Source organism: Elaeis guineensis, chromosome 3 (assembly GCF_000442705.2).
Source record: "Elaeis guineensis isolate ETL-2024a chromosome 3, EG11, whole genome shotgun sequence".
NCBI lineage: Eukaryota > Viridiplantae > Streptophyta > Magnoliopsida > Arecales > Arecaceae > Elaeis > Elaeis guineensis.
This window is the reverse complement of record NC_025995.2, coordinates 70,896,345-70,919,508: the sequence shown is the minus strand read 5'-3', so window position 1 is coordinate 70,919,508 and position 23,164 is coordinate 70,896,345. Positions and strand designations below refer to the sequence as shown.

The 23,164-nt window shown below is 37.8% G+C and overlaps 1 protein-coding gene across 1 annotated transcript in view; it reads left to right on the top strand.

Annotated features, from left to right (window-relative positions):
* The window catches only part of LOC105042227 (mediator of RNA polymerase II transcription subunit 23), a 72,285-nt gene that overhangs the window by 36,253 nt on the left and 12,868 nt on the right, over positions 1 to 23,164 (top strand). Inside the window, 9 exon segments of the mRNA XM_010919347.4 lie at positions 3,855 to 4,017; positions 4,101 to 4,346; positions 11,282 to 11,452; positions 11,529 to 11,642; positions 11,753 to 11,878; positions 16,858 to 16,924; positions 16,927 to 17,005; positions 20,141 to 20,381; positions 20,468 to 21,242. Coding sequence (XP_010917649.2) covers positions 3,855 to 4,017; positions 4,101 to 4,346; positions 11,282 to 11,452; positions 11,529 to 11,642; positions 11,753 to 11,878; positions 16,858 to 16,924; positions 16,927 to 17,005; positions 20,141 to 20,381; positions 20,468 to 21,242 — 1,982 coding nt within the window.

Genomic DNA, 23,164 nt, shown 5'->3' with positions numbered 1-23,164 from the left:
CATTTGAGTATAGTGGTTCTTTGCATGTTAGTCAAATGCGTATTTTGTTTCTGTAGCCATGAAAGTCTCAAGTTTGAATCTATCAAAGGCTTCAAGCTTTCTATTTCTTGTATGCGAATAATGGTTGTAGTTAAATAGAAGTTGTGTTAAAACAAACTTACAATGCATGTTATTGAGTCAACATTGCTAAATAGTTTGAATTAGCAATTAGAACAAACGTGTTCGTGTTGTCTAAAAGGGGTGAGAAGGCTTAAAATTTTGTGCATTGTTCTTGTGCCAGCCATGGTACAATGCACTGTTCTATCTGATACTAGGTATTGCTATAACATGACGTGGGTTTGTTAAAGATATAGTGGGGAAACGTTCTTCTTAACACTGCATTACCCCCTATCCTTATTTTAGACTAGATTTGTTTGCTTTTTCATAATAAATTGATATGTTCTAGGCATCTGAGAAGAAGCTTTATTCATAATGAAGATACCATTCAAATTTAAATTAAACAGGCTTGTTCTTGCTAGGAATATAACAAGATGCATATTTTACACTAGTCAAGTAGAATTTTCCTACAGGCTAACATGAAGTTGGAAAGCAAAATAAAGTCTAAAGGCTCAAATTTTAAATAAAATTACAAAACCCGATGATGTTTATTAAGTTACTGATGTTCTAGAAAAGATATTAAAGTTTCTAAATGATTCTGTGAACAAAGCAAATTTTATTCATGGAAAGGAGCTCCTTTTTTATTTAATTTATTTAAATAGTTACTGAAATGCAGGCTAACTGCCTCAGAAAATAGATTTCAATTGTCTACACTGGCTCCAAAATGTTTCATTAATTTTTATTTTTTGAAATGTTATTTGAAAGATAACCTAAATAATTGCATAAATTCTGAAAGTTAAAATTGGTTCAGTGCTTTTCGAGTTCCCCATGGGTAGTCCATATATTTTTAAAACATGAACAAAGGTATTTTTGTCTGCTTGATTTTAAATTTATGTCACTCTCGAGACATATTGTCAGGTGCTCTCAGATATGCCTAAAACTGATCTGCATCAAGCAATAATATGCCAGCAGGTGTACACTTATAGTGCAGGCATGCTGCAAATTTTTCTCCTGAGATCATGAATAATTATTTTACTCCAAAAATAATATATTATTTTCATAAAAATCAAAATCATATGTTGATATCCAAAGTATGACAGACTAGAATTTCATGCCAATTGGCAAATTTTGGCATGATTTTTCCTTGTTGTTTTTGAATTTCGGTCAGCTAATGGCAAAAAAAATAAAAGTTTGTGGAGAGGAGATCACAGGGTTTTCAAGATGATTTTGCTTTAGGGAAGACCGGATCTGAGCAAGAAAGAGTTCAGATCTGAGCACATCCTTTCCTCTTCCTCTCTTTTGTATGCTCTCATTTCATGTTTTGCATGGGACAGTGCAACAAACATAGCCTAGGGCTCTTTCTTTTGCTGGCTTTCCACCCTTGTATCAGTTGTACTGGCTGACTGGTCACTGACCTGGTTGGTCTGAGCTGAGAACAACAGCCACAGGACACACTGGTTTACTTGGAGCTGGGGTTCCATAGCTGTCCAAGGACCCGACCTCTTACTGGTTTGACTCGATGATAGCTGGATAGATCAGGATGGACCAGGTCCTGAATCCTTGTTCCGTAACCTGTCCATTGTTCTGTGAGCACAAAGTGTTTGTTTTTTCTATGCCTTCACAGACAGCTATAAGTCTTTGAGGGCAGATGGACTTTGCGAGTTTTCAAACTATCAAATAAATACTATAAGGCTATTTCATGGCTAGAGATGAATCCTCTGGGCTCTGGTTCCATGGAGCGTTACACATTGCAAAGTTTCAAACAAGCAATTTGATGGCGTGTAAAAGTATATAAAGTTAAGCAGCTTGTATTGCAAACCTAAGTAGATTATAGTATGGAGTGGAAAACCAAGTAAAACAATAAATACTAAGTAGATTATGTCAAAAGAATTTTCTTTCTTTTTGTTGGAACATATCATTAAGACAAGAAGACATGATAAGAGAATGTAAAACCAGATTTTGGATGCTTAAAAAGTCCATGTCAAGGGTGTATCGACTGTTTCTATGCATACCCATTAATATCCACTTGTCGGTATGCTCCTTGGTATGGTGGATGGTGCATGCCATGCCTAGCCTTAATTGGTACATCATGATATCTCAATACTTCAAACTTGGGACTGCCAAATTGTTCCGAGTCAGACAATTCAAGGTGTCCTGAAGCCGACCACTCACTAACCGAGACGGTTCACCATGTTGAAATTGTTTAAGAGGCCAAGACTTCAAGGGTTTGGTTGGATGGTTCGTTCATCTCTCCTGTTTGCTAGAACTCTTCTTGCCCTTGCTGACCAAGGTGATTGATGATCATCCCAGCCCCTAGGTAAGCCTCTCATCCCCCATCACTCTCTCTGCCCCTTCCCTCCCTCCCTCTCTCCACCCTCCCTCCCTCTTCCATAATGTGGTTCAATAAGATCCGGCTTCTCGACACTACTATCTTCTTGAGCGCATTCTGCATGCCTGCCTCCACGATTGCTGTGTCCCAAGCCATCTCCTTGGTGGCCGGAGCTCACATCTCCGCCCTCTCGGTCGCGTCTTGGCCTATCTCTCCCTCTCCTTCCTCCCTCCCTCCCTCTAATTCTCCCCCTTCCCCCTCCCTTTTCCTTATTTTACCATGCTCCGGCACAGCACGATATGGACCTGTCTAGTATCATACCGTACATGTAGTCGACTGATATGGGTCACAATACTAGTTTGATATGGGTCACAATACTAGTTCGATGCACCTTGCTTCAAAAACCTTGCATGTAGGATACTTTTTTGTTTCAACTCATGATTCTTGATCTCTTTAAATGGCCTACTACTGATCCATAGTAAAAGAATGTTTTGGCTATTAGCAAGGATTAAGTATGGGCTATGCTGGTTATAGGGGATCATACCGGTAAGATTTTGTTATGTTCTCTTTATTGGCACCATGCTAACACATGTACGTTACCCAAATCTTTGCTCTGTTGGCACATAGAAGGTTACTGTTTTCCAGCACAGTACTGCACCCTACTGTTCTGTTTCCTACTAATATGGTACTGATACAGGTTCTGGTATTGGTACTTTACACGTTGGGTATTACTGAACAAACATTAAACATGTACAGAAAGCTATTTAATAAATTTAACCAACATTATAAGAAGCTCCATTTACATGCTGAATTGATCTATTTTCAGATTATATTGGACTAAACAAACATCTAGAAGCTCAATTTACATGTAGAAAGCTTCTAAGAGGCAAAATTATTACCTATTGATACGAAGATACAATCTGAAGCAGAAACTGACACGCGCAATCAGTACAGCCTGAAATAGAAAAAAGAAACAGGCTGACTACAATATGCACTTCCAGCTGTTGTGTTGGTTCATTATTTATACCAGAGTAGCATGCTGATGCTATGCCACAGGTCAATACTATGCATTGGGGTTTGATGCTTCAGGTTTGCAATGGCATGCCTCATATGTTGTGCTAGCTCCTTGCATATTACATATTGTGCAACATAATATGGTGTTGACTGATACTTCAGACATTAAATAAAAATACATTAAATACTAGAAATGGTGCAGTATAGACTGTTTAGTGTTTGCACTACAACATGAGAAAAGTTGTCTTCCGGTCCTGCTTGCACCCTTTGTGGTGTTGTCATTTGTCCCTTATAAACCTTAGAGAAATTTTGAGTAACTTCACTATCATTCTCCCTTTCATTTTTTCTTGTTCTTAATCTTTACATTCAATAAAGACGTTGTTCATTGAATTTGTTGTATTTCTTGTCCTTTTAGGTATCATGGCAGGAGCAAGGCGTTAATGTATGATGTCACAAAGATAATTTCTATGATAAAGGGTAAACGTGGAGAGCATCGCTTTTTCAGATTGGCTGAAAACTTATGCATGAATCTCATTCTCTCAATACGGGATTTTTTCATGGTGAAGAAGGAATTAAAGGTTAATAACAAATAACATTATATCCAAAACTTTGTTCGATTAAAGCTTAAGTTAATCCTTTCTTACTAAGTCTAACTTTTCAGGGTCCAACTGAATTTACTGAAACACTCAACCGGATAACGATAATCAGCCTTGCTATCACCATCAAGACACGTGGAGTTGCTGAGGTTGAGCATGTACTTTATCTTCAACCCTTGCTAGAACAAATTATGGCAACCAGTCAGCATACATGGTCAGAGAAAACTCTACGGTATTTCCCTCCATCAATTCGTGATTTCCTAATAAATAGAGTTGATAAGAGGGGACAAGCTATCCAAGCATGGCAGCAGGTTTGTCTTTTTTCCCTTTAATGCTTGATTTGTATCCCATCTAATCTTTTGTTTCTTTTGGGCACTTAGCTATCTTTGTAAATTTAAAAAGAAAAGTCTTATGCAAACATCATAAATAAAGATTGCCTTTGGCATCATGGCTAGATTTTAGTTTTTATTTTCTACTCTAGTTTCTTATTGTCTTTGTTTTGTTTAAACTATTTTAAAAATACAATCATGTTTGGTAACCACAAATCTATCCATCTATCTGTCTGTCTATCTATACATACATGCATACTTGGATACACTCCTAACAGAGCTCGACCAACCTCCGGAGAGTCTCTCTTCCTCTTCGTTTCCTTCCCTCCCCCCCATCTCTTTCTTTCCTTCCCTCTCTTACCGGTGTTCCGAGTTTTACACCAGAACCATACCGATGGGCCGTTGGTATGGTTCGGCATACCCTAAACGGCCCGGTTCAGGGCGGTTTGGCGAATGCTGCTCGCTATGGTGTTTGTCCACTAATTCTAAGAAGATTGTAAAATAAATAAAGTACATAGCACAGCTAGTAAACTTCTATTGTAGTCAACAATCTAAATTTCGTTTGAAAAACATGAGATCATAAAATACATATCCAATCACTACTAAAAATCCTCGTGTTGTTGTTTCATGAAATTTAAGTCAAAGTTAGAATAGAAACATAATTATTATGAAAGAATCAAAACACATGATTTTTCATAGACTTCAGATAATTCACATTATATCTTAGTCATATGTTTTTCTAGAAGTTTTGGCTTTGGTTCACTAAATCATTCCAATAATTAAAACTCCAGAAATTAATATCCTCTAATAAGAGAGGAATGATAAACTATATCGAGCTAGCTGGTTCGGAGAGTCTCGAATAGAACTGGTTGGTTGCCAGCATAGTTCATGCTTTATATTTGAGATGGTCCATAGCCATGTTCTCTTGTACTTGTCCCCTACATAGAGAACCCTAAGTTTCGCTTGAGGAAACTCATCTCCTATTGGCTCATGCTTGTCTCACCATTGCTACCTTCACCTATTGACGAGCATCCTAGGTACGCTGACTGTCGTTCCCTCTCTCTCTCTCTCCTCTTTTCCCTCCCTCCCTCTCTTTAGCATATCTTCTCTCCTTATCTTACCCTAAGCTTTGTTGCTGACCACAGTAACCCACCGCCAACCTCCTTGCCAGAACTCCCTCTCTTCCTCTGCTTTGCTTTCTTTGTAACCCCCATCCCTCTCCTCTCCTTACCCTAAGCTCTGCACCAACCATGGTAACCCGCTACCACCCTCCTCGCCGAAACTCCCTCCCTCTTTTTCCTCTCCTCTCCTTCCCTCCCTCCCTCCCTCTCCTTCTCCCTCTCCCCCTCTATCTCCCTATTTCGGTACATTTAGGCATGGTGCAGTATGAACCTACACCATACCATACTAGTAGCCAACTGGTACGAGTCACGGTACCAATCCTACAATCCTCGAATGAAACAATCAAAACACATCTTGCATCAAACTTTGAATTTCATATTGTTTCACACTTTCTTGTGAAGGTTCACTTTTCTCTCAAGGCCACTCATATTCTCTTTGTAGATGCAAGCGGGGGGTCATTGATTTTCCTCTTGATAATTTGGATGAGCCTACTCATTGCTTTTTAATGCAAGTAAGGCGATTCTTATCCTCGAGGTCCACCCACACCAATGTTAATTGAAAGTTAAAGGAGATGTTCCATTCCAAAAATTAGTATTATAGTTAGGGTCTAGCATGCCATCCAGCATTCGTGGAACCATCCCGAACCGGATGGTTCAGGCCATCCCGAACCGGATGGTTCAGGCCATCTCGAACCATACCGGCGGTATACCGATTCGGTTCCGATGTAAAAGACAGTGCAGTGGCCAACTTAGAGGAAGGGAGAAGAAAGAGAGGAAGAAAGAGGGGGAAGAGAAGGAGAGGGCCTTCAGCGGCCATCCAAGCTCTTGTCGAGCTCAGTAAGGATGGAGGGAGGGTAGGAGAGAGTGGGGAAGATGCTTATCGGATCATTCGAGATCCTCGGAGGTCTCTGGATGGATGGAGATGCTGCCGCAACCTCTTCGACAGCTGGCGAGCCAGCGCTGAGGAATGCTGAAGGCAACCGAAATTGGAGGAGGTCCTCCATCTTCCTCCAGTTAGAAATAGGGGTTCGCCTCTATTTTGTATTATCTTTTATCGGGTGAATTAGGCAATCCGATTATCGACTTTAATCAAAATTATAAAACAGTAAAATACAGTGAAGTCCGCAACTGCGTTGCCGACTTTGCCCAATAAAAGGTAAAAAAAATACGAAACAGGGGTGAACCCTCTGTTTCGAAATGGAGGGCGGAGGCCCTCCTTTGGCCTCGATTGCCCTCAGCGTCCCTCGATAGTGGCTTGCCGGCCCTTGAAGAGAGGTCACGACAGCATCGTCGTTCGTTCGGAGGCCTCCAAGGGCCTCCGATGATCCGATAAGCATCTCTCCCTCTCTTTCCTTCCCTTCATCCTTATCGAGCTCGGCAAGAGCTTGGATGGTCTCTAACGGTTGCTAGAGGCTCTTTCTTCCTCTCTCTCTCCCTCTCCCCCCTCTCTCTTCCTCTCTTTCTTCTCTCTCCCTTTCTTTGCCCTGTTGGTATGGACTCGTACCAAACTGTACCATCAACCAGCATGGAATCCGGTTCCGATTCCGGTTCTCCGGTCCTTGATGCTATCTGATTTTTTTTAGGAAATTTCATTAATTTTTGGCATGTTAATTGCTTCTCTGGAAAAGTAACTCAACTTGAATGTAATTTCTATTTTGATTTGGTGGTTAGTTAATTTAACATGCATTATAGTCACACCATCCTTTAGGCATGTAACACAAAAAATCAAGGTAAAAATACAGCAACTGCACCACTTCAAGTTTGAGTGAAAAAACATATTGACCCTTTAAGTTTACATTTAACCTCTAATTATTTTCTGCCAATGTGGCGCATTCATCTTTCTCCATTAGGAGTGTTGTCACATGACAACTTAGTACCCCTACTAGTCTTGCCCTTCCCTCTAATTACAAACGGGCTTGCATTTTGGTGCCAAAGGAAGAAAAATCACATGCCATTCACATAATTATCTTCTCCAACTAGTTGCTGTGCCTGAGGCATTGAAGGACTCCTCGAGCAACCGCCCCAAAGAATCCTTTCTCTTCACATTAAATTGACATATACTCGTGAGAAACAAGAGGAACAATAGAGTAGGGCCACTTCACATGATGGCATTAGTCTCCACCTCTATATACTAGAAAATTCGACCAGTATATCCTAATGTACCTCTCATCAAAGCCCAAAATTACAAGCTTTTTAGAGTCAGTGTGTGATCAGATGCTTTCCAATCAAAGACCCATATCAGTCTTGAAGACCCCGATCCTCTCATTGTTGTCCATTGTGAGGAGTGAGGACATTTCTCATCAAGCCAATCTGATACATCTTGAGGCCGAGCACTGGAGGGAAGTCTAGGTTCTGGAAATTGCGAACATGCAGCTGTGATTTGCCAAGGGAGGGTGACCTTGTCGTCGTCGTTGGCAGACTTCCAAAGGTAGTGGGTAGCGATGGAGCCATTGGCATGGAGGTGAAGAGGCCCTCTTGTTGAGGCAAAAGGAGAGGTAGCCGAACAAGGATGTCATTGGGGTGTCAGAGATTTAGGGGAGCTTGATGAGGACGTCGCTGGTGGAGATTCAGACACTAACCCACCCCTAGGTGTTGCTGATGGCTAAGTACTTGCTGAGGCCACTGAGGCCTTCAATGGTGGGGTGATGGAAGCTTCCAATTGTGTGGCCTTTTTCACATGTTACAAGTCTTGTAGTTATACTATTCTTTGTTTTATGCCAAAAGATGACTATTGGTTCACCTGACACCCATAAAGCATTAAGAGTTTGTTTGTAATTAAATCCATTTACATGCATGCCATTATTTAGCATTTCTAATTCTTGACCTAAAGTGTCACTTTGCTATGTAGATTAGAAGTATAGACTTGGTATGATGAACATTTACTCCACTTTCCCTTTTAAATCATGCACGATCATCTTCAACAACATTTTCTCTAATTGATATGGGACAAGCTTTCCCTTTTTGTTTTTTTCAATCATTACTTAGTTTGAGGCCCAATTTAAAGATTGGAATTGTAAGGTGCAGAATCACAACATGTTAAATTAGAGTCTAGACAAACAATTGGAAAAATGTAAAAGTAATAGTAATAAAAAAATCTGAAAATATAAAAAGCATTAGTTTGTTTTGATTAAACAACTGAGAGATTATAATGAAGAGAGAAGAGAATACAAAGAAATGTTTAAATGGGAAAATTAGATTGGGAGAGGAAACAGAAAAAGATAGAGATGAAGAAGATGGTGAGGATGTTAGAGAATATAACACATGATCTAAGAATTCAGAAAGAAACAGGGGAGATGAGGTTGAAAAAAGGATAGAAGAAAAAGAGAAAGAGGATGGAATCAGGGAGGCAAAGGAAAAAAGGAAGGAGATGGAAAAGGGAATGAAGACAAGAAAGAAGGCAAAGATTGGATAATGGATGGTGTGCCATTCTTTTATTCTATCAACCAAGCAAACAGGTTTGGGATCACCATACATATGCACAGTGCGGTGGGTTTTTAGTAGTCACATCACATGCAAGGTAAAATGTAACATGGTAAGTGTTATGTAAATAGGGCTTGCCCCAATGGTCACACCTAAGGTTATAAACAAAGTTTTTGGTATTGGTATCGGTGGCCGTGCCGGTCACCGGTCGGTACGGTACCATACCAACACGTGGTACGGCCAGGTGTGCCGATCAAACTGGCACGCTAATTTTTTTTGGATTTTTTTTGAGAAAGGGTTATTCAATGAAATTTTTAGTGATTACAAAAAATTATGAAAAATTAATTTAATTTTAGATCCACGTAGAACCCTATCATTGATGCTACATATAAATTTCTTAGTCCGTGAACATTCATAAAATGCTATTTTTTTTCGAAATTTAGGCCTAGACCACTATGCGCAAGATGCATCAAAATTTTGATAAATGGGCATTAAATTTATGTCGAAAGTAGCTTGTAAGTCCCTCATTAATAATCTAATTTTACAGTTATTTTTCGAAATTTATTGTTTTTAAATAAATTTTTATTTTAAAAATATATTTTTAATTTTAAAAATTATATACTTAACGAAAATTAATGATTTTAGTGTCATTGTGTAGATCATCCATAGATCTACAATATATATTAAAATCATACAAAAATAAAATTTTGACAGTTTTTTCTTTGTTTTTCATTTTTCATGAATTTTTTTAAAAAAAGAAGAGGGGAAGAGAAGAAAGGAAGCTAGGAAGGAGAACATAGCTTTAATCCATGCTGTTCCCACGATTTTTTGGTGTTCTCGACATTTGGGAGTGAGGAAAAGCATCAGAAAAATAAAAGAAACAGAGAGGAAGTCTTTTGGTTTCCTCTCTGCCACTTTCTTTCTTTTTAAACCACCGAACCGGGCGGTTCGATTTGAAATAAGCCCGAACCGAACGGTTTAGGCCATATACCGCCCGATTCAAGGCCGAATCGGGTGGTTCCAAATTTTTTTTTGTTCTCGGTGCCGAAAATCACAGCACGCCCCAAACCAGGCGGTTCGGGGTGGTTCTGAAAATGCTGGTTATAAATGCCGGTGAGATGCAGAGCATCCTACCACTCTGAGAGACCAGATGAGGGACCATCTTGATTGTTGGGATGGGGTGGGTTGGGAAATGGATTGAGATGGTATGGGGCATCCACCTTCCTCTATGGGGTGTCTCATTCCACTGTAAAATTGGGATGGCCTTGTCAACAGTATTTAAAACCTTAGTTGCACCCCTTTGCTTACAGCATTCTAGGTTTAGCTGTCTTCGAAAATACAGACTTGGATAATTTGAGTGTAGGTAGGCCTCTCTCTCTCTCTCTCTGATACAAAAGTTATTATTGCTTTTAAATACTTTAAATAAAATTAATTTAATATGACTTATAGCTCATTATCTGAGTGTAGTGCCTAAAAATATAGATAGCCAATAGGCAATTTAATCATACATGCAGTGATAATTAAGTTAATGCATGCAAATTCTTATAGCTTAGTGGATTAGTGGTTACCTATGCTTTTGGCGGTGCATAGTGGACTGATGATCGTCTAGGCTTATGCATAGATGATAAGACCTTGATTAGGTCATTAGATGCCTAGGTGGATTCTTGCAACATAGATGTATGCTAGACCTTATCTCAAATCTTGAACATATGCTCTCGTTTTACAGGGAGAGGGGGTTATGATGTACTCCAGAAAACCCTTCTTTTCCTCTCTTCTCACGAAAATCTATCAAAACTTTGAGAAAGAAGGTTATCTATTTTCGCGAATTTATTATAACCATCCAAATGCTTTCCAGATCTTGCAAGAATTCAAGTTTAATTATATGTAAAAACTTTTTTGCTGTTGGATAGATCTCCAACTCCTCTCCTTTTTAACTCGGAGAAATGAAAATGATCAAAAATAACACCTAATATACTTAAATTAACAGAACACAACATCAAATACAGAAATATATGTTAAAATTAGCATCCTCGGTTGGGTTTTATAAGTTTTGTTTAGAACTGGCTGAAATTGGACCCAAAGTTGTAAGAACTAGTAAATCTGTGGGGGGAGGGGGTTGAGCAAGGACTTGGGGTTGAGGGGGTCGGGTGGTAAACATAATATAGGAGGTAAACCATTCAAATGGGAATTTGTTTTAAGAGATCTAATGAAATAGTAATTTTCAAGTTTGCTTTAGATTGTGAGCCTTTGTTTAATCAAGGTAGATTCCTTATGAAGCAAAGGTATCGAAGATTCTACAAAAATGTTCTTTTGAACTAATACTTTATCAGCCATATATTTATGTTTCTGGCCATTATTGATGTACCATGTTCACAGGCGGAAACTACAGTTATCAATCAATGCACTCAGCTCCTTTCACTGTCAGCTGACCCTACTTATGTTATGACCTACCTGAGTCATAGCTTTCCTCAACATCGCCAGTATCTCTGTGCTGGTGCTTGGATGCTGATGAATGGACATCCAGATAGCATCAATAGTACAAATCTTGTACGTGCTGATCCCTTTACCCATTTCCTTTGTGTGAAGTTCTTTGGGAAACTTATTGTGCTAGTTTTGAATGCAGGGACGTGTCCTGAGGGAATTCTCACCCGAAGAAGTGACATCTAATATATACACCATGGTGGATGTCCTTCTTCACCATATTCAGATCGATCTGCAACATGGACATCTTGCACAGGTTTTCTATAAATAAAATAATGTTTTTTGTTCTCTGTGTGACTTGGTATTTGCTTCTCTGAGTTGGTTTCCATGTTTTCCTTTGCTTTTTATCATATCTGTTATGTTCAGGATCTTCTATCAAAAGCAATTGCCAATCTGACATTCTTCATTTGGACACATGAGCTACTTCCATTGGATATTCTACTTCTAGCTCTTATTGACAGAGATGACGACCCTTATGCTTTACGTATCGTGGTATGCTTTCGTCAATATACACATTACCTTAGTTGTGAAATATTTTATGTTTGATGACTGCAAGAATGTGTATATAACATTGATTATAGAATGACAATTAGAAAATGAGGACATTTTGTTGGTCGGAAACAAAACATGTTTGGAGATCTTTATCTTTTACTATACATATATATTAGATATATGGGTATTTTATAATTGAGTTGTGACTTGCACAAAGCATAATCATATCTTCTGTTGATTTAATGTATTGCTTTCACAAGGCATATTTCTATATAAAGACCTCCAAATTCAAACCAGCCATACGGCTTTCAGTGAGAACATGGATTCATGTCTTTGCAAGTCAAAGTGTACTCTAGGAGTTTGATTGTTTGAGAATATGATTGGATGGTTGGAGATTGAAAGTTTTGTAGGAGAATCAAGATTTGGTAATCTGGAAAGTGTTATTACTTTATTTCAGGTGGCAAGTCAGGTTTTAATTTGTTTTAGCACACATTGATAATTCCATGACTAATACTCTGGTTGGATTGAGGGATTTGGAGAGAAGAGAAAAAGAAAAGACAAAGTTAAAACCCTTGTTTGGCTAGGAGAGAAGAGAGTCAAAGTCAGTAATTTGGACATTTAATCAAGGATGGTAGAGAAGAGAAATGGAGAGAAGAGGGTTCTCTCCTATGCAAACCACATTTTAAATCTCTCCAAAGTGAAGAGATTCATAGAGAAAAAAAAGCTACTTTCTCTTCGCTTCTCATTTTTAGTTCTCTTTTCTTTTTTCTCTTAATTTATCTTGTTTCACTTCTTTCCTTCTCTCCTCTGCCATGCATCTGAACAACACACAAACTTTCATACTGAAAAATTGTTTTTCATTTTGGTTGCAATTTGCTATATGATCAATTATCTAACATCTGCTTTGTGGTATTTAAACAATATATCTGGAATATATTATAAGCTGCTGAATAAGGTCCTCTTTGATATTTATTCAGGCAAAGAAATGACTGCTTTGCAAAGTGTGGTGAAGCTTTTAATGAGAGATTCGATTCAGAGTCTTAATCCAACTAGCACACCCTGTCCTATTATTGTTTCCATTTCAAGTGGACTGCACTGCTCTCCCAAATACCTAATGTTTGTGCTGGCCCTAGGCATCATAACACTGCCACTAGCTTAGTTGTCCTCCCTCTCTCCCTCTTCACCTCCATGAGTCCTAGAGTGTGTTGAGAAAATTTCCCAGAAGATTTCAATCATCGTCTGCATGCAAGCAGTTATTCCCAGAGAGGCTTAAAAGATTTGAAGAAAAGGTGTCAATCAACTAGACTTTTCATGTAAGTCATCAATCAACTCAAAAATCTATGGAAAGGGATAAATATGCTTAAGTATTTTCTCATTGTTTTGAGTTGGTATAAAATCAGTACAGCTACAACTTCAGTCAGTACCATATTTTACAAGCCTCATAACCCTATCTATTGGTGTCATTCATATCTCTTTTTTCCTAACCAGCATGATGTCAATTCATATTTTAACAAGTCTAATTTCCAATGGGAAATTGGAGTGTCTGTCTTTAGAGGCCCTCTTGAGTGGAAGTTTTATTCCCTACCCTTGGTTCTGATTGCACTTTTCACCTTGGTGTTTAAAAGCAAGCCTAACTGTGCACAAGGGATTCAATGAAACATGCAAATTGTGTAATGACTAACCATAAAATGTTGGTCAAACAAAGGACTAGGAGTGAAGTATCCTGATTTCCTATATCTAGCTAAGTGGGTTTGTGGTAGAGAAATGCTTGATCAAATGGAACTAAGAGGGGTTGTGTCTTGTATTTGATGGATGCTTGTGTGCTTTAAAGAAAACACGACAGAAAAAAAAACCTTTTAGAGCATGTTATCCCCTTTACCTTGTCTTTTGTATGCATGTCATTGACTATGTGGGAAAACCCAAGCTCATTATTGTTATTTCTTATTTGTCTCAAGTTACCAAATTGTGAATGAAGTTGACTCAATGCTCCCTAGGTTTTCATGAACTGAGCCCAAGTGTTCCTATTGCTAGGTGGTCTGATTGACTGCTTAAGTGGGATATCCTATTAGGAAGAAGAAATTTGTGCATACAAAATATTTGAATGCTTTTAATAGTTGGAAAATAGTGGTTACTTGAGAAGGAAGAAATGGATGTTTTCTTAGTCTTGAGAAACTTTGGAACTGACATAGATACTTGAGAAGGCTTCAACAACATTATAGTTTTGAGAAATAGGAATCTTGTATGCAAGTGGGTAGAAATATTTGAAGGCTTGTTTCAGATTAGCGTAACTGGTTTCTTTCTAAAAATATATACTTGTAAGCACGGTTTTAAATACTGGTACCCAATCTTATACTGTTATTCCATTGGAACAGTATGGGGTTGATGTGGTACTGGTACCAAACCTTATACTGTTATTCCATTGGAACAGTATGGGGTTGATATGGTATTGGTACTATTAGTATGCACCGAATCCAAGATTCACTGTCTTGATATTGGACACTATGCCAGTACCATGCTGTTATATTATCGGTACACTTGGTGTGGGGCGGTTTGGCATACCAAGACTGTATATTGGGTCTTGGTTCGGTACTGGTATAGTACAGTATTGCCCAGTATGGGTTGAGACGCATCGGCATGGTGAACCATGATTGAAACTAATAACTTCAAAAAATGAAAAATATAGGTATGCATAGGTATGGTTGATATGGTACTATCAATGCCCACTAGTAAGGCTGGTATGTGTTGGCATAGGTTTTAGTGTCTTGTAGCCATACCAGTGTTAGTTTTGCATCAAAATGGTACTATGCTAGTTGTGCCATCCTGTTATATAGTTTTTGGATCCATGCTTGCAAATGTCGTGCATGAAAGGACATTCAGCTAGATGGAATGCTAGTGAATACAAAAAGAAAATTTGAAAGGGGAGGAAACAAAAGGAAGACATACCAAATCAGGACTACTTGATAGGGAGAGTATTTTATGCAGGCTTGATAGTGGTGTACTGGTGTACCAATATAAAAGATAGACTGAATCCTGAACAACTTGGATGCTTGTAATGGCATTTGCAGGTATTTTCTTTTTATTTAACTTTAGATGCCAATGAAACTTAAAAATAAAATGGAATAGGGTTGAGGAAGAGAAGGGACTTCTAGAAAAAATGATGGCCGGATGGTAGTGTTTGGTATCTCTTGCAAATTTGGAAGTGGCAAGGTTTTTTACACGGGCATCGAACTTCATACTATTTTTCCATTGGAATGGTATGATATCAAGATGATACTAGTATTGGGCAACGTCCGCAATCTTGGTACAAAGTACTACATTGATACTTACCAGTTTGGTACAATATGGTATGTACCTTGATCGAGACAACTACCATCCCATTTTTCACTTTTTATCACAATATTGTTAGAATTGGTATGTTATGGTATTTATTTTGTCTTCGAGCAGTATGGGGCAGTTCCACTCAGTTCGGATTACTGCAGGCCAATTCGACTCATATACTGAACCAAACCTCAGTATCGTGCCATTCGACACAATACGATTGGTATGGGTTGGTTCAGTAGACCTCGATACTCATTGGATGTACCAAAACTAACATACCACAAAATTGAAAAAACATGGGTGGATTGGTATGGCCAGTATGGTATGCACCAATTTACATCAATATACTTCGGTACAAACTGGTACATCTGATGCAATATTGGTATGGTTGTTTTGGTATCCTAGCACCTATACTAGTATCTGTTTTTTCTAGAATGGTATGATATGGTGCAAGTCGTGCCATCTTACTTCTATAGTTTTTGAAACCATGGAACTAGGTGAACTATATTTCAAAATTTTACATTAATTCTATATTTTTCAGATTTTCCGAGGCATCTTGAAATGATTAATCAAAAGTGAACTTTATGATAGTCGATTTTGGTTTTGGTATAGTTGATGTGAGGAACTGAAAATTGTTGGTTAATAATTTTTGTCAAAATTGGTCAAAATATTTTAACCTATTCAAAAGTGTGCTTTATAATTCTCAAGTGGGTCTTTTATGGTTATCACCATTAAACTTTGGCATTTGGATATGTGATGTTTCTGTTTGGTTTAGTGCATGATTGAGGACTGGTATGAGATCGTCACTTTTAGATTTGTAGGTTAATTTTTAGGTTTTCTCTTTTTTCCCTTAATGTTAGAACTTGGTTATAGATTTGATTCTTTCTTTATTTATAAAGCTGGTCTATGGGATATGTCTAAGTAAGGTTATGGTAGGTTAAAAATTTTGAGATGAGCCAACATGTCCTCAAAAAAGAAAAATGAAAGAAACTTCCATTTTATTCAATGTAACATACCTATTTAATTTTGAAGCAACAGATGCAATAATTTACCCCACTAATCAAAATTTAGAAAGACCAACATGCATTATAGTGTCTGCCTGCATGGAAACGAGAGAAAGGGGAGAGGCAGGTAAAGGGGCATGTGGATGCCTAAAGTGATGAGAGGATAGGTCAGACATTCATTTCTCTATTTGACCAGGTTCATTATGCTACTAACATGGATATGTATTTGGTGGAAAACTTACTTTTCTTCTACTAGGAACTTCATCTGACCTATTTTTATGGAACTAATCTCAGCTGTTCATTAAATGTACTTGCTAATGGTTAAATATAAGGATATAAAAAGCTGAAGTAAAGGCTAAAAATTTTTTCTTAGTAATTCCTAAAATCAATGTCCACATTTGCTTCCATGGCACATGTCTCGTCATTGAGCTAGGCATGGAAGATTTTGATTGGGTCCAACAATAATACAAACCCAAAGTGTCATTTCCACTACATTTTTTTCCCTTTTGCACTTGATTTGATCACTATCAATTTCTTGATTGTGCCTCAGATTTCATTTTGGTGTCAAATTTGGTCTGATTTTTTTAAGCTAATTTTTTAATATCTTTTTCCTAAAATGAGAGTGCAGTTCATCTGTTAAAACTTCATATTTCACAGATAAGTTTGTTAGACAGACCAGAGCTTCAACAAAGGATTAAAATGTTTTGCGCAAATCGTCCTTCTCCGAGCATTGGCTTAATAATCAACCTCCGAAGAGAATTGATCTTCAGAAAGCTCTTGGGAATCATCTCTCTTGGAAGGAACGGTAGGCATTGCATTTATATTGTACCAATCATCACATTTTCCATAGTTTTTGAAATATTATATGCAAAAAGCAATAGCGGAGTTATTGAGTTTACATTCTTTCCATAAAAAATTGAATGCGGGTGCAAGCCTTTCTATTAGTTGATGCTATAGTCAATATGTTCACAATTAAAAATGATGCAAAAGGGTTGTGCATTTGGGATAGATAAAATACCAAATGACATTATGGGTCCGTACATAAGGTAACGAAAAAGTTGGTAGAACCAAGGGTTGAAGTACCTGTATTACATAATGGTACGGTACAATATCACACCAACACATGGTACGTCTCTTTGGTACCAATATAGCAAAATAGAGGTGAATGCTATGTTTTAGTTCATTGCCAAAATGGTAGTTGTACCGGTACTGATACCTTACTGGTGAGATCTGATACTGAGGGTATGGATGTATATATTGGTGTTTAAATCTTGGATAAAACAAAGAAATAATAACAACAATTTCAATGAATTAATTTGTTATAATGTGAGGAAAGTCAATAACAGAAATTATTAGCTTTAAGACTGTTGATAGAGTGATATAGAGAGAAACGGAAAACGCTGTATTTATTCTTTATCAAATTGGAGAAAGCATATGATGGCATGCTAAGAAAGGTAACTACATGTATGGATGATACATTGAAATACTGAGGGCATATTTTTGCTAGAGTACTAATGAGCACTAGGAGTAACTATGACATTACAAGTGAATTTCCACTGAACGGATCTTACATCAAGGATCAGCACCAAGCCAGTATTTTTCTACAGTACCCATAGATGAACTTATTGCTAGTACTCAGGAGTCAAGAGTATGTAACATGTATCATGGTGTATGTTGTCTGCAGATGTAAAAATATGAAGGACTCGCAAATAGAATGAAATTTAAAGATGCTGAATGCAATTTGAAAATGCGTTCCAGCCGAAGATTAATGGACAAGGGATATAGACAATCGATCAGTCTGTTTTGTAGGATGTATTGAATAAAGAATATGTAGCACACTTAACAAAATTGGATATGGGTAGGTGCTTTTGGAGTATTATTGTAATTAACACAAGCGCAGAAAGTAATATAAAATGTTAATAAGATCTCCTATGCTATATTGCTCAAATATTGAATGATAAACATGGTGCAGGCAAATAAAATTAAATCAATGGCAAGAATGTTGAGATAAATATGTGGCAAAACTTGAAAGGTAAGGTGATGATGAAAGGGTAATTAGAAGAGCTTTTGGAGTCAACTTGAGTGAGGACAGTGTGATGTAGAGCCAATTTAGATGGTATGGGTATGTATTTCAAATATGAGGAGGCTCCCATAAAGAGAATTATTGAGGCCAAGGCTCTCTTGTCATCCTTGTCATGGATTGTTGGAGCAGTATTGAAGATTGTTAAGAATCTGTCTCACATGGATTCCTTGTTAGGCTTTCGTATCTCTTTCCCTCCGATGGAACCTTTTAAGTCATAAAACTGGTTCTTTTGCAAGTATACCGCTTGGAAGTTTGAATTGCATTCAAGACCCTGTTGCTCTGTGATATGCACGAAGACCTTTTTTGTGTGCCAATGGCGTTCAGTTTACTAGCCACTAACTGCTGTTAACTTCTTTTCTTGACACAATGACAAAAATACCCTTGAGCATTAACTAGTCCAACAGCAGTCTGGTGGGTAAACCTTTTTTCTTTTTCTTTTCTTGGGCAGACTAACTTCTAACTCAGGTTAAATGACTATAGTCATGTTTTGGACTGATAAATACTAACAGTAGCAAATGGCAAGGCCCTGATGCAAAAAAAAATTGTTCGAAAGGGCATTCATGCAAAATGCAAAATCACAGGGTCATGCATGCAGATATGAAACTTTCAAAATGTATACATGCAAAAAACCTTAAAGTATTTTTTTCTCAGCCCCTAGCATGTCATTGCTTTTCTTTATCCCTTGCTTTAGAGTTTGTGTTCAGAAATTTTTTATTCTATGAGCAATTGGAATTGTTCATGTTTATGTCAGAGGATCTTTTAATTCTGCATAAACCTTTTTGTTCCACGATCATGGAGCTGATGGACATATTTTGTAGAGACATATATCAAGCCTTCTATTTGGAAGCATTTTTACTGTGTTGATGAGTCTCTTCATCAAAATATAAGCCGTTTACGTGTACTTCAATTGCATCTATTTGGTGAAATTACCCTAAAGTTACAGATATGTAAGGAAAGGCACAAGCGAGGAGATAAGAAATACAGTTTTTATTGATCATGTATATGAATAATAAAAGAAGTGAAAGGTGGAAAATGCGAAGATGTGGTGTTCAATCTAAGAATGGATAGAAAGGTGAAGAGAGAGAGAATGGTGAAAGCAAGAATTGATAAATGGGTTTAAGAGTGAGGGAATCAAAAGAAAAAAGGAGAGGAAAGAAAGAAGAAAGGACGGAATCAAATATGGGAGAACAGGGTTATGTTACACAAAATGATAATAATTTGTTATTTTCAGATTAACATGTCCTTCCAATCTAAAATCGTTATTGGCATTAATCATCTTTGAATATTAGAGGGCAAGGAATATCATGTCTTGCTGTTTTTCTATTTGATATATCTGTTTCATATTTCTTTTGTCATGTTTATTATGATTATTATATCCCTTAATGCTAACTGTTATACTGCGATGGCACTATATGTTGGCCCCCATTTTCAGTGCATCTTGTTTTTGCCTGGCAAAGACACTAAGCAGTATTTTAACTTGTTTATTGTCTGCTGACTTTTGCATATTTATCTTCTTGTTTGACCAATTTATATCAAAGATGGATACATAAGCATCTTAGGTTAAGGGAAATCTAATTTTGGTCCAGTGGGTGTGAGAAAACATTCCAAGGAGTGAAGGGGTGTTTCAGTTAATGTTTCTTTAGAATAATTTTTGGTTATTTAGGTGTAGCTCGTTTTAAAATACTTTAGAAAATTATACCACATGCATGAGTCAAGTTTATTCAGGCAGAAACTACTAAAATAATGCTTTCAGGTTTTCATATGCCAGCATGTGCTAATAAGTTATTCTCTTGCATTATTTGATTTGTCATAGCCTCTTTAATGAAATCCTTCTAATCATGATTCCAATCATTGCAGGTATCCTCCTTTCTTTGATGACATTGCAGCACGTTTGCTCCCAGTCATCCCGCTAATAATTTATAGGCTCATTGAGAATGATGCCACAGATATTGCCGATAGAGTTCTTCATATTTATTCTCCACTTCTGGCCTTTCATCCTCTGAGATTTTCATTTGTCCGTGACATTCTTGCATATTTTTATGGTTACCTTCCAAGCAAGCTTATTCTACGGATACTTACTGTGCTGGATGTTTCCAAGGTAATGACTTCTCTCCCTTTTTTTAAACGTTATTTAATTTCTCAAACTGTTCCATTTACACTAGTTTTTTTTTTTCTTCTTTCCAGATACCTTTCTCAGAGTCATTTCCAAAACTTGTTGGTTCATCAAATCCTGCTATCTGCCCTCCACTAGACTACTTTGCTACTCTTTTACTAGGTCTTGTGAATAATGTCATACCCCCTCTAAGTAGTAAGTCAAAGTCAGATTCAGCGGGAGATCCCTCTAGCAGTAGTGGACGGCCGGTTCAAAATAAATGTCAATCATCTTCACAGCCTGGCACAACCAACATTTCTGATGGGCAGAAGGCATTCTATCAAAATCAGGATCCTGGGACATACACACAGCTTGTCCTGGAAACAGCAGCTATTGAGATCCTTTCACTTCCAGCATCAGCTTCCCAAATAGTAACTTCACTTGTTCAAATTGTTGTTAATGTACAGCCAACACTAATTCAGTCCAGCAACGGGCAACATGGAGCGTCAAGTGGACTTGGGCAAAGTTCTGGTCTACCAACATCTCCATCTGGTGGCAGTACCGAATCCTTGAGCACAAACCGTTCAACTTCTTCAGCAACTGGAATCAATGCCACCAATTTTGTTTCCAAAAGTGGGTACTCCTGCCAGCAGTTATCATGTCTGATGATCCAAGCGTGTGGCCTTTTGTTAGCACAGCTCCCACCAGAATTTCACTTGCAGCTGTATTCTGAAGCAGCACGTATCATTAAAGATTGCTGGTGGCTTGTTGATGGTAAGAGGTCACTTAAGGAGCTAGAATCTGCTGTTGGCTATGCTTTGTTGGATCCAACATGGGCTTCTCAGGATAATACATCAACAGCCATAGGTACAACTTAAACTCTCTAGTGTTTCTTGTAAGCTATCTAGAACATTCTTTGCTATATTGCATTTGAATCAAGGTTTTTGGAACCGATACTAGAACCCGTACTAGTTTTTGGACCCATAGCGGTTCCTGGCCGGTATGGTACTGTATCGGTACCGTGCCATACCGAGTGTTGGTACGGCCTCGCATTGCTGGTTCCATATCGGTACGTAATTTTTTTTCATTTTTTTTTTGGAACACAATCAATTTGTTTTTGATTTTTTGAATTATTTTAAACCTAAAATGATGTTCATTTATGTCATATAATGGTTCTATCACTTTGAAATAAAATAAAAGAAATCTAAACAACGCATGGAATGTATTTAAAGTACAAACTACAAAGAATAATGTATTAACCTCAAGATCTCTACTGATCTAATATTTCATTGAGTGTCTATGATGCTTATAAACATCTGGATCATCCCCATACTCAGAAAAAATATCAACACATCCCTTTAACCAAGCAGCATTGTAGTTCTAAATGCTCATCCGAAGAGGCATCCTCTGGATTGTAAGACATCTCAGATCTCTTACTCAAGCTCTAGCTTTGGAAGGTATCCTTGAGTTGATGGTACGACTGTGGAGGGGCCCATCTAAATATATTGGTAGCAAAATCCGATCCGTAAGATACTCTGGATTGCATAGGATAGTAGGCATTGAAAGCATGATACCTCGGACTTACCATATTCATATCCATGTGGATCATAAGCTACGTGCGGATAATAGGATCCATAATGCAATGATGAATCTGAACATCCATGGATCTTACTCCATGTGCGAGGTCATCTGGAGCTGCATTGTATGCTGAATGACCTTTAGCAGTCCATCATCTATATGAAATCATATCCTCGCGGGTTCTCCCAGCTCGGCACTGTAGTTTCTATTTTGTTTGGCATGCATCAATTAGGATTCATCGATGAATTGAAGACTCCTGCGGTTGCTTCTCACAAATGGTCTTCTATGCTCCACTTCTTCTATGGTCATGAGATCCATTACTACTGTCGTCATCGCTCTCCTTGATCTCTAAATCTGAGTGAGCTAACTCCTCCACTCTCGACAAGGCTGCAACTATCTTTTGTCTTTTTGTTGAGCATTTGCTTGACCTCCCCTCATGCCCCTCTGTGTTTGACTTTGCTGTGCTTGGAAGGATAGATGTCTTCTTTCTTTGGGAGGATGTCTCAAAAGTTCTCGCTCAAATCTTTGGGAGAATATCTTAGACATGGAGTCACATGATGAATGACTCCCTCTATGACCCCTCAGGTTGTGGTTGATCAGCTAGAATCTTATGTGGAATATTACTATCTACCCATTGATCTGGATCCATTCTAATGTCCCTGGTGACCAAACTGCTTGGTTGTGGAAGAGATTTCGGCTCATCAAGCTTCGGCTCCTGCTGCTGGCCTACAAGCTATCTGATCATTAGATCCTCGTCATTAACAGTATGATCATCTATCGTCGAATTCATGTACTTCAACTGTACTTCCTTTTGGATGCATTTTAGCCTCAATCTTAGATTATAGTGAATATATACAAGATTGTTGAGGCACTTCTGTGTCAGATGATTTTTCTGTTTGCTGTGGATGGGGACGAAAGTTGATCAATTGTGCTCACAGCCACTAGAAGAGATCGTCTAGAAAAGAATGTGGAGTCACATCTTTCAAATTATGTGGACTTTTCAAAATGAATCCACCATTAAACTACAAGAATATTAAGCAAAATTATGTATCAGATTATATGAAATTAGTAAGCATGCAATGTCAATAAAGTCTTATCATTATTGATATCTAATTCATCTGGATTCATCTTTTTTTTTTTGTTTACGACAGTCGATGAGATTCTAAAGCTGTCTGTCCCCTCTAAATTATTTCATCTGTGGAAAATATATT